The sequence below is a fragment of the Trichechus manatus genome, unplaced genomic scaffold (genome assembly GCF_000243295.1).
Source record: "Trichechus manatus latirostris isolate Lorelei unplaced genomic scaffold, TriManLat1.0 scaffold00011, whole genome shotgun sequence".
Lineage (NCBI taxonomy): Eukaryota > Metazoa > Chordata > Mammalia > Sirenia > Trichechidae > Trichechus > Trichechus manatus.
This window is the reverse complement of record NW_004443947.1, coordinates 17,783,348-17,803,725: the sequence shown is the minus strand read 5'-3', so window position 1 is coordinate 17,803,725 and position 20,378 is coordinate 17,783,348. Positions and strand designations below refer to the sequence as shown.

Here is a 20,378-nt window from a genome sequence, read left to right as displayed (position 1 = left end):
CCCTGATATAACTGGCACTAATCAAAAAAACAGAAAATAACAAATGTTGGAGAGGTTGCAGGAAGACTGGAACTCTTACGCCCTGCTGGTGGGAATGTAAAATAGTACAACCACTACGGAAAACGATATGGCACCTCCTTAAAAAGCTAGAAATAGAAGTACCATACAATCCAGCAATCACACTCATAGGAATATATCCTACAGAAATAAGAGCTGTCACATGAATAGACATGTGCATACCCATGTTCACTGCAGCGTTATTCACAGTAGCAAAAAGATAGAAACAACCTAAGTGCCCACCAGCAGATGAATGGATAAATTATGGTACATACATACAAGGAAATAGTATACAACCATAAAGAACAATGATGAATCTGCGAAACATCTCACAACATAGATGAATCTGGAGGGCGTTATGCTGAGTGAAATAATTCAATCACAAAAGGACAAATATTGTCTGAGACCACTTTTATAAAAACCCAAGAAAAGATTTACACATTGAAAAACCAATCTTTGAGGGTTATGAGGGATGGGAAGGGTGGAAGAGGAAATCACTAACTAGACAGTACACAAGTGTTAACTTTGGTGAAGGCAAAGACAATACACAATATAGGGGAAGTCAGCACAACTTGACCAAGGCAAAGTCATAGAAGCTTCCTAGATACATCCAAACATTCTCAGGGACTGAGTTACTGGGGCTGAGGGATGGGGACCATGGTCTCAAGGGACATATAGGTCGACTGGCATAATACATACTTTGGTGAGTAGCATCTGGGGTCTTAAAAGCCTGCAAACGACCATCTTAGATAGATCTATTGGTCCCATCCCATCCAGAGAAAAGGAGAATGAAAAAAACCAAAGACAGGGAAAATATTAGTCCAAAGGACTAATGGACCACATGAACCACATGAACCACCAGACATCCTCAGCCCAGAAGATCTACATGGTGCCCGGCTACTACCACTGACAGGGTAGGAGGATCATAATAGAGGATCCCAGACAGGGTGGGAGAAAAATGTAGAACAAAATTCAAATTCAGAAAAAAAAGACCAGACTTACTGGTCTGACAGAGACTGGAGGAACTTCCGAGACCATGGCCCCCGGACACCCTGCTAACTCAGAACTGAAGCCACTCCCGAAGTCCAGCTTTCATCCAATTAGACAGGACTATAAAACAGACAATAACACATGTGAGGAACGTGCTCTTTAGTTCAATCAAGTATACAAGACCAAATGGGCAACACCTGCCCAAAAGCAAAGACAAGAAGGCAGGAAGGGACAGGAAAACTAAACAAACAGACATGGAGAACCCACGGTGGAAAGGGAAAGCGGGAGAGTGCTGACACATTGCGGGGATTGCAACCAATATCACAAAACAATTTGTGTAAAAATTTTTGAATGAGAAACTAATTTGCGCTGTAAACTTTCACCTAAAACACAATAAAAGTAAAAAAAAAAGTCAAACAGAGAGGCCAATTATATGTAAAAAGAAACCTCTTCCCCAACAATTCGGTCTTAAAGCTACTGGGTATAGTTTAGCAAGGTAAGCATCTTGCCAAAGGGTGTGGGTGAGCTGCAGTGGCCCAGAGTCAGGAGTCTAGGGCCCAAGAAGGTTGAGGAGGGCATCCTGCTTGGCGCTGGTGTTGGAGCCTGAGCAGGGTAAGGAAAAGTATTCACATGGGAAGATGGCCTAAAATAGGAAGTCAAATGTATTAAGGATAGTAAGAACCAGGTTTCTCACTATGGTTTAAGGGAGTTACAAACATGGAACAGGATAAAACTAAAATGACCCTCACTGGATTGGAATTGAAAGTATCAGTGTGAACTCAGTTTTCAAAACATATAGATTAGAAATAGATATAAACATACATATCATACACACACACCAATGGTAATGAGCACACCTAGCACATAGATCTTGGCTTCTAAATACTTCTCCACTAAAGAGAACCAAGGCCCCTTGAAAAAATGGCTGATTCATGAGCTGGGGAAGGGAAAGCATAATAAGACTGGTGTATCTTGTGCCAGAAAGTAAGAAACTGCTCCAAGAATGATGGGGCAGAAGCCACTTAGAATGGTCTTCCACTGGTCAAATCTGGAATAATTTTGAGAATCAACGTAATGAGAATAATAGCTTTTAACCCAATGAATAAAATAGGTAAGCATTATACGATATTGACATAAATAAACTGGTGAAACTATGATGAAAAACAATGTAGTACTTTGAAACTACCTTTCCACAAGCTATTTATTTAAAGAAAAAGAGTAACTTTACACTGGAGAAGTTCTGCCAGACACCACCTAAGTAAACCAATCAGAAACACAACAAATTACTATCTCATGACAGGGATGCAACAGGAATACGTCACATTTATAATATTTCTCCCAAAAATGCATAACCTGAACCTTACAAATATTAGAAAAACTCAAAATGAGGGATATACTACAAAACTAGCCTGCAATCTTCAAAACTGCCAGGTCTAAGGAAAAAAAAATGAGGACTTGCTTCAAATTGAAGTAGACTAAAAACACCGGACATTTAAAGCCAAGGCATGATTCTGACTGGATATTTTTGCTATAAAGGACATTATTAGGACAACTGGTTAAACTGGAATGCGGTGAGGGGTCTGAGGATTAGATGTTAATGTTAATTTTCTGGGGATAATGCTTGCATTGTAGTTATATAAGAGAATGCCCTCCTTTGAGGGATGTATACAGTAAAGTAATTACAGGTGATGGGACATCATGTAATCAACTAGTCACAAATAGTTCAGGGGAAAAAAAAACTGTGAACTTGCAACTTTTCTATAAATTTCAGAATGTTTAATTTTTAAAAAGAACAAAAAAAAGATGAAATAACATTTCAATAGATATTTCCTACCTAGATGTCTGGATAATTGGGGATCAAAATGATGTAACTGACTTACAAATCAATGACCATAATTTGCTTTCTGCCACTCACATAGGACTTTTCCAACAACCATATTCACTTAGCTGCTTCTCTTTTGTATTAATCTACTCCTACTTTTAGGTTTTTAACTGCTTTTCAATTTTCTGATATAAAGTAATCTGTTAAGGAATAATATACTAATTAAGACATTTTCTTTAGCTTCTAAAATTAACTTACTCAAAATACATTTGTGATTTTTTTTTTTTTTTTGCAGTAAAATAATTTTGTTTGTGAACTGACAAACTTAGTCAAACGGGTACATAATTCCTATTCAGAAAAGTTTATTGAATGTTATTCCTGCATCGTACTTATTGAAAGAAAAACTTAATTTTCTCTGAAAGCACCCTGCTGTTTTACATAATCTATACCTGCATGCTTTTTTGTATTAAAAATACAGGTTAAGTATGAAATTAGTAAAATGCAGCATATAAAACCTCATGCTAAGCAAAAATAAGTCCAAAAAGGTTACCATATATCCACAGAATAGTTCCCACATACTTAAGATGCTTCCTTTAAAAACCGTATTTGAATGCACTATTTAAAACCATTTTTAGATGTATTTTGCAGTTCATTAACTGTAGGCATCCACATTTTTCTTCTACCACATAATCTGTTTCTTTGATTAGGTTGGCAGCATCTGCAAGGATCCATGGAATACAAAAGAAAAAAAATAGCAGTTATTTCTCAAGATTTGAGAAATCTGGTCCACCTTTAGTGTAGTTTCCTGAGATTTCTGCTCCACTGAAGTCAAAACCAGGATTCTAAAAGAAAAAAAAAATTACAATAAACTAAATCTTATAAGGAAAAATATAAATAACCCAAAAGAAAAATGGAAAAAACACAGAGGCAAATGACCAAAAAAGAAAACCTAAATGGCCAATAAACATACGTAAAGATAGCAAACTTCACTGTAATCACCAAAAGGGAATTTAAGACAATGAGATACTTTTCAACTTTCAGATTTACAAATATTTAAAAATTTTTATGTGTATACAGTGTTGGTAAACATGGATGGAAACATTTTAATATCACTGTGTAAACAGATTTTAATAGACAATATTCTTTGAGAGCATACTGTATTCCAGGGAGGGTTCTGAAAGCTATACATATAACAACACATTTACTCCTTACACCAATCCTATGAAATACTATCACTGTAGATGAAATTAAGGAATTTGCCCAAGGTCACAAATCTACTAGGGAACTGGGATTTGGGCAACATGGCTCCAGACCCTGAGATCTTGACCACTATGCCATACTATCTCAGACTTCAGTGTTTCTGGAGAGCAATTTCATTTATTCAACATTTATTGAGCTCCTATTGTTTGTCAAATATCCTTAAAGGCATCTGGAATTCAAGAGTAAACAAAATAAATAAAAATCCCTGCTCTGGTGGACCTTACATTCTAGCAGGATGAAACAAATAATAAAGCATAAATTGTCTAGTCCGGGGGTCAGCAAACTGTTTTGTAAAGAGTCAGGTAGTAAATATTTTAGGCTTTGTGGGCCCTACAGTCTCTGTCACAACTATGCAACTCTGCGCTATGTGAAAACAGCCACAAACAATACACAAAAGAATGAGCACAGCTATGTTCCAGTAAGCTTTATTATTCCAGGTGATGGGCCAGATTTGGCCTGTGGGTCGTAGTTTGCCAACCCTGATATGGTGTACTGAAAGTTGGTTAGTGGTATGAAACAAAAAATTAGGGCAGGGTAAGGGAAACGGGAAGAAGATTATAGTATTAAATAGGATGATCAAGATATGCTTCAGTGAACAATGAGTTGAGAACAGTGAAGACATTAGCCAAGCAGATCTTTGGGAGAAGAGCATTCCAGTCAGAAGGGTAGGAAAGCAATGGCCAGGCATGCTTAAGGAACAGGAAACAGGACAATATGCCTAGAGCAGAACAATTGAGTGGGACACTAGTAGGAGAAAATAATGGAGGACCAGATTGTCTTTTACTAGAGTAAAAGGGGAATGATTTACAGAGTTCTGAGAAGTAACATGTTCTGACTTATAGTTTAAAAGGATTGCTCTAACTGCTATGTTTAGACTATTGCTGGGCAAGAGTAGAAGTGGGGAGACCAATTAGGAGGTTGCTGCAGTAACCTAGGCAATCTAGGCAAGAGATTAGAGGTGGTCTAGATCAGAGTCATAGCAGTGTTGCTAGTGAGAAGCGGTCAAATTCTGAATATATTTGGGAGGTAGAACCAGTAAGATTCCCTGACAAATTGGATGGGGGTGACTGAAAGATAGGAATCAAGGATGATTCCCAAGTTCTTTTTGGTCTGAGAAACTAGAGTTTCCATCAACTGAGACAGGGATGGTGAGAGGTAGAACACATTTTGGAGGGAAATTAGGGAGTTCATTTTGGACATGTTGAGATGTCTGTCAGATAGCCAAGTGCAGATGTTGAATAGGCAATTGGTGATTGGGTCCAAAGTTCAGGAGAAAAGTTCGGGCTAGAGAGACATGCTTGGGTATTATTAGCACACCGATGGACATTATCCACCAAAACTTTAGAAGTGCTTTGATGCAGTAATTCCTCTACTAGATATCTATCTTGGAGGAATATTTGAACAGTTTCACAGAAATGAAAGCACAAGTTTTGTTTGAAATAAAGAAAAATAAATAAATCTAAATCATATCAAAGGGGAACAGCTAAATAATTATGATACATCCAAACTAGGGAATACTCTGAAGCAGTTAAAAAGTTTTACCTGTATGTACTAACATGAAAATAGGCCCAAGATATACTACTAGTGAAAAAGCAAAATGAACATTTTGTCATTTACGTCAAAAATAAAAACAAACAACATATAAGAATGAGATAAAGGCATAGAATGGGGGATGTCAGTGAAGGGGTCTTTTACTTTTTATACTATTTAGATCTATAATTCAATTTTTTTATTAGAGTCTAGTCATGTATTACTTATCATTAAATTATCATTAAATGATTGATAACCAGGCAGTACAAATAAAGCAAAATTCATCTTAAGAAAAAAAATAATCAAAGCTATACATAGAGAGGCCAGTCATTTTTCTAATCATTTAACTTAAAAAAAAATCCTCAAGAATTTTTATAACTTTTCATAACCACATTAGATTATTTAATTTCAAATAGTAATGATTATTCTATGATTTCGCATACACTCATCTGCCTTACTTCTTTCTGGAATCTCTCCAATGTAAGTTTTCTCTGCATTTGGTCTTGCACCCAAGGATCAGCTGCATATTCAGATTCTAGAAGAGAGGTCCAGCAATTTGCTGCATCTCTTTTTGTCTTTGTAAGAACAATACGGACCATTTTTCTGTCCTCTAAACAAAAAAAAAAATTAAAAAATTGGAATTCATTAGGTTTCGTATTATTAAAAAACCATTAGGTAGGTAATCTTGATATACAGTCGTTTTCAACATGGAGCCCTGGTGGCGCAGTAGTTAAGAGCTCAGCTGCTAACCAAAAGATGGGTGGTTCGAATCCGCCACCCGCTCCTTGGAAACTGTATGGGGCAGTTCCACTCTGTCTTATAGAGTCACTATGACTCAAAATCGACTCGACAGCAAAGGGTTTTGGTTTCAATATATTTTTACTACTGTAACTTTCAAAGCTGTAAAGACAAAAGGACCTAATAAAAAAGAATGAAACATATTAAGTTACAAGAAAAATTTTTAAAAGTCTTTGAAATATTATAAGTTACCCTTACCCAATGTCCACGTTCCCTCATCAGCTATTGTAGAATCAAAGAGTTTTCCCTGAAAAATAAATACACAGGATACTAAAAATATAGCATTTCATTAATTTTTATAAAGCTTTCATGATTTAAGACTGATCTATTTTCCTAATCCACATATATTCATTTAATTTGGTTAGAGCAGGGAGATCAAATTTTATACAATTTTACATTTATAGGTGCTCAACCGTAAGTTTCCTCCAAGAAAGTGAAATGGAGCCCACTTCACATTGCTTGGAATACTGTGCCAAAGAACATGTGGTCCCTAAAAAAAGATTATGACTCCTTAATTTTTAGAAGGTGTAGAAACACTATTGGTCACTGATAGCCAAATGTGAAATAAATATCTAAAATGCTTTAATTTTACCAATTAAAATGAACTACAAAAAGGGATCTCTTGCTGAAACTAAGAAGAAATGCTGCTTTGAAAATAAACTTCTTAAAAACTGTTTCAATCTCTCTGATGCGTAATTTGGCGTTAAAAATTTTTTTTGAAGCACATACTGTAGATCTGATGTCAGGTTAGTTGTTACTGATTTTTCTGAAACTCTTGTTTTTAAAAAAAGAAATGAGCAAAATGTAAGTTTAAAAGGAGAATGCATACCCTAAAACCCATTTTAATTTGCTGCTACTTGCCAATTTTAAGTTTTAGGAAATGAAATCAAAATGGCACAAAACATTTTTTTTTAAATATATCAACACTAGTGAGAAAAAAAAATCCTGTTTTAAATAGACATCTAAAATCCCAGAGTTACTGCTTAATTCCCAAAGTTATCACAATCACTAAAGTAAATCTGAATTGTAATCTTAAACAACCATTGTACAGGAAACAATATAAATTGCACAACTATTCAGAAAGGCCATAAAGATTCAAGTTGGCATAAATCAATGTCTGTCTTTTCTCTGAGGCACTCAAAACACCTCCATATAAAATATTAGTAACTGACATGTACGTGTGCTTATTAACTACCAGACACCACTGCAAGCTCTTCATATGGATATTATGTTATGCTTACAATAATCCACGAGAAAGGTACCATAAATACCGCATTTTATGAATGAAGAAAGAGACTTGGAGACACTGAGTAATCTCTTGCCCAAGGCTATAAAACTAGAAAACTGGCAGAGTCAGATGTCATACCAAGCAGTCTCCCTTCACCACTATACTACATTGCCATCAAACATCCGGGCAACTAATCCGAGAAAGACATCCAACTTCAACTTAAACTACAAACCTAAGGAAAAAGCGGATTCCAGTTCTAAAGGGCACTAATAAAAAGATAAAAGATATAAGATATAAGATAAAAAGATGTACAGTGTGACCACTCCACAACCATGCAGAAAATTTAAAATCTTAATAAATCACCTGACATCATCTCTGAAGCTTCACCCCGATATCCCATTTTTTTATACTCTGGACTTTTAATTTTATTATACTTTGTACAACAAAAGTACTTTATTATACTTTCCAACACCTGCTTTAAATATTAGTTTATCACGCTCTCTGCAAGAACGTAGGCTCTCTTAATGCAGGAAACTTACCTGCCTCGTTTACCGCGTACTCCCAGGACCTCTATCGGTGCCTGGTAAAAGGATATGTACTATAGACATTTGTTGCTTTAATAGTTAATTTCTCCTCAGCTGAAGACCCTCAGAGAAACAACACACCCTTTTTTCGTCTGAAAATAAAGCCAGAAAAATGGGCTCCTCAACTCTGGGCTGGTCCTGAGGGGGGGAGTTCCGACCAGATCAAAATTAGGCCAATTTTATTGCGCTCTCTCATTTGGCCAGAGGAGCCGTAGGGCCTTCCAAGATTCCCTGCACGAAAGCAATGAACCTCAGGACTCAGGAATTTTGTGAGGCCGGGAAGAGGATACTGAGTATAAGCCAAGACCGGCCGCTACCTTGAAGATCTCGCGGCCACCCACGGCCAGCGCCACATGCCGGCTCTGCAGGCCGCACTGGATATCCTGGGCGCGAGTGCCTGGCGGCACTTGAACTTCAATGAACACCTCCTCCAGGGTCTGGTACCACTGGCCCCACGGTGTCCCACAAGGAACCACCCCACTGCGTTCCTCAAACGGGGCCGACATACTCCAGTCACCTCCCACCTGCCACCGCACGGAGTTGGCTGTGCGCACGCGCAGAATGCCCACGCGCAGGCTTGTCCCTGGCCTTTCCGTTCGGGTCACCGCACATGCGCAGGGACCCAAGGGTGTTTGTGTCGTTTTTCTCTTTCTAGAGCCATTTTGGACTCTGAAAGAGCCCAATGTGAAAGAACTGAAACCCAGAACAATTTATATCCAAAGAACAGTGAGAGACGGTTGGAACCAGTGAAGTAGGAACCCCATGTGACTGTCCACCTGTATGACGCCTATAGGAAACTTTTTCTCAGGTGTGAAATACGCTTGCGCAAATGTTTCCAGTGCCTAGGTCAAATTGAGAAACGTCGGAAATCACGGGGTGAGTAGTACTTCCCTATTGGCTGATAGCCTCAACTCATAGGCCACTTAATTGGACGCGAGAGCATATTGCCTATGCTGTTAGTGTTCCGGCGAGGGATTGGTGTACCCCAGGGTTTTAGTTTTCCAATTGGCTGACGTCGGCGTGGGCGGGGAATGTGGGAGGTTTGAATTTGAAGCCAGTAGACAGTAATAACCTGCCGGCGGTTTGCGGAGGAGCGCTGTGAGCTTCGGTTAGTGGCGGTGGTCGTCAGCATGTCTTTTCCTAAGGCGCCCCTGAAACGATTCAATGACCCTTCCGGTGCGTACGGGGAAAGAGGCTGGGGGACGGGAGACGCTCTCACGCTCCTTAGCTCTCCCGGTGCCCTTCATAGAAGGCAATAATGATGCGATTTTAGGGCTGGGAAAGGGCACATTGAATTGATCTATTTCCTCAAGTATATATTAAGCGTTTACTACGTGTCATAGAGTTTACATGGGGTCACTATGTCAGAATCAACTGCAGAACAACTAACAACACTACTTGCCAAGCCCTGTTCAGGATGCTAAGGATACAGCAGTGCGCGAAGTAAAGTTCCTGCCCGTGGAGCTAACTTTCAAGTGAGGAATACACTTAATAACTGTTAGTGCTGTGGGGAAACTCAAGCAGGGCGAAGGAGATAGGAGGGAGGAGGGGATGCTACTTAAAGCCCCGGAAGGCCTCTCTGGTAGGAATATTTGCGCATTGCTTTTCATTTGAAGCTGTGGACTTCTTTTAGATACTCCATTTGGGCATAAATGAAGGAAGATTGGTAAAGGCAGGTACTGAGTGTAAAATTATGGCAGAAGCTGTTACTGAAAACAGTATAACTGAAGTGATGGCAGCTAATATTGACCACTTAACCCTATACCCCAGGCACTGTACTAAGTCTTCATATGGATTATTAGCTCTTTTTTTAATCCCTAACAGTCCTAAGTGATACTATTATTTCATGGATAAAAAGGCTGAGACTTTCCCAGTAATACACAGCCAAACCATGGCTGAACTGAGGTATGAACCCAGGCCTCCACCAGTCTATCCTGTACTCTTAACCACTGCACTGCATAATCACAATAACCAGGAAGCCCTGGATGTGGTTGGTAGGCACTCATTTAGTGTATGCTAGCTATGTGCTAAGACTGTGCTAAGGTCTTCCCTACATGATCTCATTTATTCCTTGCAACAGCCAGGTACTAATATTGTTCTCATTTTACAGATGAGAAAACTGGGGTTTTGTAACTATCCAGCAGCCCATAGGAGCCCTGGTGGTGCAGTGGTTAAGAGCTCCGCTGCTAACCAAAAGGTCGACAGTTCTACCAGCCACTCCTTGGAAATCCTATGAGGCAGTTCTACTATGTCCTGTAGGGTCACGATGAGTCAGAATTGACTCAACAGCAACAGGTTTGGTTTAGCAGCCAATAAGTGATAGAACTGAACACCAAAGGCCATGCTTTATCCATTATAATATACACTATTTGATGATCTCTTGTTACATCTTTAATTTCTATCAGTTAACACGTGAATGTAAAAATGTGTGCCAGTCTTCTCATAAACGAGGCCGAGTGCAAGTGGATCAGCACAAGCTTATTTTCTTAATTAGAAGAGTCAAATAATACTGTGTTCTTCCCCAGGTATTCAAATAATCTACTTTAGTTCTGTCAGCATTGAAGCTTTTAAGGATAATTCCTTTGCTTTATAGTAGATTAAGATGACTCTACAAGTGATGCAGTACCTCAGGCGCACAGTTTCAGGAATAGTAACAGCTGACGTTTATTTGGTGCTTGTATGCGTGAGGCACTATGGTGATAAACATTCTACCCCTGTAATCCTCACAACCATACTATGAGGTGCATTTTTTTAATTCCTGCTTCAGTGATGAAGAATCTGAGCCTCAAAGAGTAGGAGTAACTTTCCAGGGGACTTAAAGCTAGAGTGGAAGAGAAGAGAGCATAATGTTCTTATTCAGCATTGTCTCCCCATGTTTACAGAGTATCTGGCCCAAAGTAGTGTCTACTGATCGGCAGACAAAGCTGGATTTGAACAGTGACCTGGACGCACTTCTGTGTTTTTTTCACTGTACTGCTAACTCAACTCTGCACTAAATACTGGGGATACAGACATGATTAAGACAGACCCCAGCTTAACGCAGTTTTTTCTAATGTGGGAGCTGGATAAGTAAGCCTGCCATTGCAAAACTGTGAGAAGTTCTGTAGTAGAAACAATAAGAACAGGCTGCTATGGAGGGGATTTCTAACTTAATTTGAGGATTCAAAGAAAACTTCTAGAGGAGGTGGCATTCAGGCTGAGGTCTGAAGGATAAGTGCAAGGTAAAATGGAAGGTGGGCTGTCCATTCCAGGTAGAAGTAGAAAATATACGAAGGTCTGAAATTTGAAGCATTTATTTGATGTAGTATATAAAGTGTTTTGCCTGCATACAATTATTGACCACCTGCCTCAGCTTTGGATCATTGTGGATCAAGTTATAATTTTAACCTTTGTTCCAGAAAGCTTGTGGTATCTCCCAGGATATCCCATTCCTTTTGTCTGATGTTCCTTCCCTCCAGATTTCTAACAAGTCATATCTAAGTAAATTTAAGCATTAATAAGGAAAATGCTGAAAGCATGAAAATAGTATTGTGCTACAGTCTCACAAAGAGCTAGTAAGTAAATAGGCTCGATTTCAACCCAGTCGTTGAATACAAATCTATCAAATTTGACTCTTTAGGGACGTGTTTTCATTAAGCATAGTCTTTAATTATTCTCAACTGGCATGATGCTGCTTAACCACTGCCCATTGTCCTATCTTCTGCTAGCCCTTATTCCTTTTTGAGAGCATAGTCCCAATGATGGACTACAATTCTACATCATGTTTCTCTTCTGGATGCTCTGCCAGGTCTAGGGCAGTGCATCTCGCACTTTTTCACAGACGATCCCTAAGAGCAGAGAGCAAAGGAGGATAACTGGGCTCTGCATGCCACCTCCCCACACTTCCCCATAAAGGCGTAGCTACCAGTAGTGCTGACAGTTTTCCTTGAATTCTCCAGTTTGCTTTAAAATAAGGATGATCTTGTATGTGTGAATAACTCTTACAGTTATTTATTTCATACTTAACTTTCCTCCTCTACTTGACTGTAGGCTCCTTAAGGTCAAGAAATGTATATTATTCTTTTTTGTATCCTTTCGTAGCTAACTTGTTGTCAGGTGCTGTTGAGTTGGTTCCAACTCATAGCAACCCTAGGTACAACAGAACAAAATACTGCCTGGTCCTGGGCCTCCCTCACAATCGTTGCTATGTTTGAGCCCATTGTTGCAGTCACTATGTTAATCCATCTCCTTGAGGCTATCATGTAAACCAAACCAAACCCGTTGCCATCGAGTCGATTGCAACTCATAGCGACCCTATAGGACAGAGTAGAATGCCCCATAAGATTTCCAAGGAGCAGCTGGTGGATTCCGACTGCTGACCTTTTGATTAGCAGCCTGTAGCTCTGAACCACTGCACCACCAGGGCTCGAGGTTATTAATACTTTATTTGAATAAATATAATTATTATACAAAAGAAATGGACTCTGCTCCATGGACATCTGATTAGTTCAAACTAGAGGACAACTTGCATGTATATAGTACACATATTTCATCACATGGAGCCTGACAAATTGTTAAACTAGAGTAGAATTATGGTGTAATCTGTTCACCCACCCACACCCTCAAATGAATAAAATGAATGCTCCAGGAAGATATGCCATACTTAACCTGATTTCAGGAGTCCCTGGGTGGCACCAATGGTTAAGTACTTGACTGCTGGCTGAAAGGTTGGTGGTTTGAACCCACCCAGAGGCACCTTGGTAGACAGGCTTGGTGGTCTGCTTCTGAAAGGTACCAGCTTTGAAAACTCCATGGAGCAGTTCTACTCTGCACACATGGGTCCCCATGTGTCTGAATGAACTCAGCAGCAACTAACAACAACAATAACACTGCCTTCCCTACCCTAGATGAGTAAAATGAATTCTCTAGGAAGATGTGCCATATTTAGCCTGATTTTAGGGAACCCCCTGCCAACCCTAATGCTCACCCTAGGGTGTAACTAATTTATGAGATTTGGGAAATCTGAGCTAGCCAAGATTAATACTTTTCATTAAGTCTATCCTTACCTAAAATACCCCCAATGAATTCAATAGTACTTCCTTTTGAGATTATCCCTCCTGATTGGAAATCCCACTGCCTCTACCCTTTATTGACACATTTAGATCTGAGAATTCCCGGAATTGGAGTCTTTGTGTCAGGCATATAAATGGCCATGATTCCAGATAGAGGTATGGGAACTTGATTCTATCCTTGATGTTATATATGTATATGTAGTTTACCTAGAATTGGTGAGAACAATGATTTTCAGACTTTTTTAACTGGCTCTGAGTGAGAAATAAATTTTATATTTTTATCCAGGATATAAGGAGCCCCCATGGCACAATGGTTAAGAGCTCTGCTGCTAACTGAAAGGTTGGGAGTTCAAGCCCACCCAGCAGCTCCTCAGGAGAAACACCTGGCCATCTGCTTCCATAAAGACTGCAATCTAGAAAACCCAGTGGGGGCAGTTCTGCTCTGTCACATGGGGTCACTATGAGTCAAAAATCAACTTGACAGCACCTAACAACACAACCAGAATGTATTTTTTATATTTCTAGACATATGTAACTGAAACAAAAGTTTCACAAAACAATGCTTAACCTTGCTAACACTGACTTGCTAACTTGCTAACACAGACACATGATGAACTCTGATATTTTCTAGGTTTTTTTTTTGTTGTTGTTGTTGTTTTTAATGCTTATCATACCTGCTAATGAGTCCCTGGCTACCATTTGAAAAATACTTAGGAGACAGCAGTAGTTGCCTTGCGATAGTTGAGGCTCCTTGCTATTTCTGTTTATTTGCATGAGACTCCATACTAAAAGTATAGTTTTTCAGAGAATATTATAAATCTACTGGTTCCTAATCTAGAGCTTTATACTAAGGACAGTTTTTTAACTGTAAATCCTGAGGGCCTAATCTCAACTCTGCTGAGAATAAGTACTCTGAGATGCCTTCAGTTTGGGACTCCATATTATAACTTTTTGGAACATAAAAATATAGCCTAGTGTAGTTTGTACTTTGAATAACATGGCTTTATAAATTCTCTGGACCTAAGCTCCTTGTATGTAAATTAGAGTTATTAATTCATTGTAGGAGTCTTGTGATGATTAAATGAGATAATATCCATAAAGTTCTGAGGATAATGCCTAGCATTTAGTAAGTGCCCCAGAAATTTTAGTTGCTAGTAGCATGGTGGCTTTTATTGTTTCATTCAAATTGCAGCTTACATTGTCAGTGAGTCTGATGTATTGATATTAACCAGAGATGGGTTATCACCACAAGTTTTTATTTCAGGCTAAATCCTAAGGCCTAGACATCTTTAATTGTTTCATTCCTAGAAACTGATGGTAGTTACCTCAGTGACTGTCTGAGTAGAGTTGATACAAATATTTTGTTTCTTGTCTTCAGTCCTCAGTAACAAAACCATGTTGCTTGTCATTACATGATATTCATCCCAAGACTGTGTTTACTGTTTTAGTCAGTTGTCCATGTTCTTTCGATCCATTGAAATAAAGAGTATTTGGCAAGGTAATGATATGCGTAACCTCTGTGCTTTATGCTATGTTTACATAAAACAAAGAAGCAATTCACTTTATTAATGGCATTTTACATTTATATTAATCACTGTATTTTGACATGTTTTCAACTTAAGATCATAAGTAACACTAGATGACACATGAATGTTTTGTGTTTCCTCTAGGTTGTGCTCCATCTCCAGGGGCTTATGATGTTAAAACTTCAGAAGTATTGAAAGGACCTGTATCCTTTCAGAAATCACAACGATTTCAAAAAAAAAAAGGTAATGGATCCCAAAATAAAAAATGGTTATATGATCTCACATATTTTAAAATTATGAATAGCAGTATTTAAATTTAAATATATAATGTTTCTAAAAATGAGAAGTTAGAACTATATTTAAATTTTCTTATTTGATGAATTTATGAAAGGATCAAGTACAGAATAATACCTTCATCATTACATTGCTGTATAAGCAGCAAAATTTAACAAGACATTCACTTACATATATAGTTTCCCCTTTTGGTAATTCCTTTAACCTTTCTATTAGGGAATATTAGGAAAATCAGGAAGATGTTAGATATGTATAAAATCTTGTGCAACTAATTATTTGGAAATGTATAATCAAGACAAGAATAACTTTGTATTGCTACAGTAATAGTTACAATAAGGTATTTGGATGTTTTATCTGTGGTTAAAAACATGTAAGCACCAGCGATGATCTGTACAATTCATTTTTCTGCAGCTTTAGCAGAAACTCAACAAAATCTTACTTTTGACAAAGATACTACCAGCTTGCCTGCTTCAGCAAAAAAAGTGAAGACTTCAGGATTAAAGGTGAGAAGTTTTGATACACCAGCTGGTTTATCAACTGTATCATTGCACACATTTCTGAAAGGTGTTGTTTTTGACTAGAATGGGATAAGTGTATAAATCAAAGTTATAAGTAAATCTATAAAGTAATGAAACATGGTATCATTAGGTTAGGACTTTAGCAAATTTAACATTTCTGACAAGGTCATTACTAAATATATTATGTTTAAGCACGGCCAAGAATTGATTCAACGACAGTTAACAACACCACCACCATAGTTCAGAATTATAAAATGGCCTTCACTTCTCAGTCATTTCTATGTCTAGATAAATTTCATCTTACCTAGTACACCTTTAAAATGATGTGATGTTTTGATTTGTTAGTTAACAGCATTAGGGTTGTTTTTGTGTTTGTCTGTTTTGTTTTGTTTATAGGGAAGGATAGGTATTAGTAAAGAAAACGGAAAAAAAAAAAAAAATGCTAATGCCTAGCATAGGTTTGCTGCTCAGAAAGTGCCAAGGAACAGAGGGAGGTTAAATTCCTAGTAGTTTGATGTTAGGGCTTGTGCAAGAGCCTACTATTAGTATTTTATTAGTTCAGAAGCAAGTTGTACTTTCTTAAGGAGTTCCAAAAATTAATAGATATTTTAATGTGAAAAAGATTCAGACATGGGAAGCCAAAGCTATTGTTAAACTTTCACTTGTTCGTGCATTTGGCAGTTACCTAAGTCTTGTTCTGTAAAATGCAATTGTGTTGTCCAGTAGAGATGCCACTAGCCACATGTAGCTGTTGAGCACTTAAAATGTGGCTAGTGTGACTGAAGAACTCAGTTTTCAATTTTATTTCATTTTAATTAAAAATGAATACTCAATTCTGCTATGATAAAACTTTTGAATATTTTTAGAACAACTTGGGTATGTGACTCTACTTTTTCATCTGTACATTTTATGAAATCTAAATATAGATAAATATTTCTGATGAAAATTAAGCATCTGAATTGAGATGTGCTCTGGTCGGTATGAGTCGGAATTGACTCGACAGCAACAGGTTTTGTTTTTGGGTTAACTGTAAAATATACATAACTTCTGAGTATAAAAATATGCAATTTGTCATTAATTTGTTTAATAATAATGACATTAAAATAATATTTTTATATATTGGATTAAATAAAATATATTGCTAGAACTAAAATTTTACTTTTTAAGAAATGACTAAAAATTTTAAAACATATGTGTAGCTTGCATTATGTTCCTGTTGATACCTGATATAGACACTTTTCTTGGACATTGGTATAAATGACTTGAATTTCTTGGAGAAACACTTTTGAAACTTGAAGTAATTATAGAATTCACAAACTCTCTTAGAAGAAAGAAATACATACAAGGTCATGTAGAACCCAGAAAAATAGGCCTTCTTTGCTAGAAAATGCCATGCGTGCAACATTAATAAACCTGAGACTGTTTTGACACTCCTCCAACTTAGAAATATATAAAACAGATTTTGTTCAAAATGTTTCTGCATTCTCTTCCATTTTTAGAAAAGACATTCTGTTTCTAGTCATTGTGTCAGAAAAACCGTTAGATATAAAAAGATGTAGTGTGAAAACCATATGTCTCATTTAGAATAAAGGTAATAAGTAAATCTGAATCAGATTTTGTACTATTTTGGTATTTCTTTATCTCTTTGCATCTGTAAATTTTTTTCCCCTTTAGGTATCAAAGTTTTTGATTGCACTTCTTAAGATTTTTTTTTTTCTTTTTGAGATAGCATAATTAAATATTCAAAATGTATTGCTGTTTAACATTAGAAGGGAGGCAGCCTATAGCTTTTTTTTGTGAGTTTCTACCTGTTCCTTTGACTGGAGTTGTTAAAAAAATAAAAAGCCTGATCTATCTGGGTGAAAACTTTTAAAGCTGAAATATGTTGAGATGTTAACAACCTTTTTCTTCATATACCAAGTAAGTGACCTACAAAAAGTTTGATAGACTCAATGAAATCTTTAAAATAGAAATTGAATGTTTGGGCCATTAATTGTCTGATAACTAAAAATCAAATTTGGCTCTGATATTTGTGTCATTTAATTTAAATGTATTTATCATTTTTCTTTGATTTTTAAATAGAAGGAATCTCAAAAGAATGATAAAAATTTGAAGATACTGGAAAAAGAGGTAAAAAATGCTTTTAACTCATTGAAAATAAATGTGCTGTACAATGGAAAGAAAATTACATATAGTTAAGAAACAGATTCAATTTCAGTTTTAGAAGTTGTACAGTAAGGCAAATATATCATCCAGACCAGTGCCTACAGGTTAACAATTCCTTGGCATGGTTACCACATTTCAGAGCCTGGTTGTGAGTGTGGTAAGCTAGCAAGGTCAACTTCGTTAGCATACCAAAGGACAGATTCAAGATAACCCACTTCATAAGAAATAAAAATCAATATGTCAGTTTATTACAGTTAGATACGTGGATCAAATATTTACATTTGCTCATAGTGCACATTCTTCCTCTAGGCTAATCTATATGTTACAGTAATGACTAGCTAGGGAATTGCTCAGTCAGCATAAAATTCTCGCAAATTAGTTGGACTGTAATCAAGTTATGCTAACCTGATATATTCCTCTACACCATAATCATATACCTTGCTCAAGTATAAAATGACCTAGAGCTGCACAGTCCCATATGATACTACTAGCCACATGTGGCTATTTAAATTAATTGAAATTAAGAACTAGATCCTCAGTTGCACTAGTACATTCAGGTGCTCAATAGTCACATACAGTGAGTGGCTACTATACTAAATAGTGGATTTCTACCATGGCAAAAAGTTCTATTGAACAGCACTGTCTTGGTTGGGTTCTCTAGAGGAATAAAACCAGTGAGATGTATAGGTTGTTGTTGTTAGGTGCCATCGAGTCAGTTCTGACTCATAGCAACCCTATGTACAACAGAAAGAAACACTGCCCTGTCCTGCGCCATCCTCAAAATCATTGCTATGTGTGAGCTGATTGTTATAGCCACTGTGTCAATCTATTTCCTTTCCTTGAGAGTCTTACTCTCTTTCACTGACCCTCTACTTTACCAAGCGTGATGTCCTTCTGCAGGGACTGGTTCCTCCTGATAACATGTCCAAAGTATCTGAAACAAAGTCTCACCATCCTCACTTGTAAGCAGCATTCTGGCTGTACTTCTTCTGTATATATATGTATGTGTATCTATAAAGAGAGAGAGATACATATTTATTTATATATATATAGAGAGAGAAAGACTTACTTCAAGGAAATAGCTCATGCAGTTGTTGGGGCTAACAAGTTCCAAATCCATAGAGATCAGGGAGCAGGCTGGAGACTTCTGCTGGCTCACAGGATTGTGGGGGCTGGCGAAAACAAAATCTGCAAATCAGGTGGCAGACCAGAGACTTCTGCAGGTTTACGTTCCAAGATCTGGATGTCAGACGACAAGAGTGCAGGGTAGAGAGAGAGAAAGAGAGCTGGAGTGCCAGAATATCCATTTATATAGTGGAGGCAGACTGCACCTTCAAGGAGCCTCCCCTTTCAACTGATTGGTTGATCACATCAGGTCACCTCATGGAATGTGATTACATTACATTGCATTGTGTTGCATTGCATTATATTACATTGTGTTACATTACAAGATGGAACATCAGCAGTCTAATATATGGCCAAAACACAGAGACTCATAACCAAGCACTGACCTAGAACACCCAGTTCCCTAAGCAATGCTAAGCTGTTACTGCCAATTTTGCTTCTCAGCAGTCTTTTTTTTTTTTCAGTGCTTGCACTGCTGATCAACTCTTTTTCTGGTAGGCATATTCTTTTGATTTATTAAAACTTTCCATGTAATTACAGTCAAATGTTAGCTTAGGACCAAGAATATGTCAAGGTGACTCTGCAATGCTCTGATCCTTTTAGTATTTATTTTAATAATGTTGGCTATTATTTTACTGAATATACATGCCTGTGTCCAAAGTGTATACGTGGGACGTGTTATCAGGAGGGACCAGTCCCTGGAGAAAGACATCATGCTTGGTAAAGTACAGGGTCAGCAAAAGAGAGGAAAACCCTTGACAAAATGGATTGACACAGTGGCTGCAACAATGGGCTCAAGCATAACAACGATTGTGAGGATGGCACAGGACAGGGCAGTGTTTTGTTCTGTTGTACATGGGGTTGCTATGAGTCGGAACTGACTCAACGGTACCTAACAACAACAACAACATGCCTATGAGGTAGGGATTAGTACCTACAGATGTAATAACTAAGTCTCAGTTATATAGCTGGTAAGTAAGTGGCAGAACCATGATTAGAAGTGGTAATTATGCTTAATCTTTTAGAATAGAGCTTTCTGACAATACAGAACTCTATTTATTCTCCACAGTATTTGTTGTTTGCTTCTCTGATTAATTTGAATTAGTTGTCTATTTAAAAATAAAATTGCTCACAAAAAGATACAGATTTCTGACTGCAGATGGCAAGATCAGATCTGACAATGCTTAGTTCCATGTTCCCCTCCAGAGCAACCATCTGCTGGGGCTGTGCTGCGTTTGCTCTTCAGCTCTCACCTAACTCTCTTTACTTATTCTGTCTGCTTGGCCCTATACACATTTGCGTTTACAAACCCTTTTGGAGCTGAAGCTGCTTTACCTAAGAAATGAAAAGTGTGATAAGATGGTCCCACTGTTTTCTTTTTTACTTTACAATATTGTGCTGTAAGCGTTGGTTATAAGCCAATAATATA

At 37.6% G+C, this 20,378-nt stretch overlaps 2 protein-coding genes across 6 annotated transcripts in view; one reads left to right on the top strand and one right to left on the bottom strand.

Moving 5' to 3' along the window:
- Positions 1-3,113: 3,113 nt before the first annotated feature.
- NUDCD2 (NudC domain containing 2) lies at positions 3,114-8,881 on the bottom strand. Its single transcript, XM_004371227.2, has 4 exons — positions 8,587-8,881; positions 6,656-6,704; positions 6,118-6,269; positions 3,114-3,711 (listed from the first exon to the last, which is right to left on the bottom strand). Exons 1-4 carry the CDS (start codon positions 8,773-8,775, stop codon positions 3,628-3,630), a joined length of 474 nt encoding a protein of 157 aa, XP_004371284.1. The 5' UTR covers positions 8,776-8,881; the 3' UTR covers positions 3,114-3,627.
- A 44-nt stretch (positions 8,882-8,925) lies between these two features.
- The window catches only part of HMMR (hyaluronan mediated motility receptor), a 41,784-nt gene continuing 30,331 nt past the window's right edge, over positions 8,926-20,378 (top strand). The window contains exons 1-4 of one of the 5 annotated variants that reach the window (XM_023726520.1): positions 9,223-9,445; positions 14,991-15,089; positions 15,552-15,643; positions 17,741-17,788. In XM_023726520.1, the coding sequence (XP_023582288.1) occupies positions 9,400-9,445; positions 14,991-15,089; positions 15,552-15,643; positions 17,741-17,788 (285 nt within the window). In that variant the 5' untranslated portion in view covers positions 9,223-9,399. Of the gene's footprint in view, positions 9,146-9,222; positions 9,446-14,990; positions 15,644-17,740; positions 17,789-20,378 lie in introns of those variants that run through there. The other 4 variants (XM_023726521.1, XM_023726522.1, XM_023726523.1 and 1 more) reach the window with 4 other exon arrangements.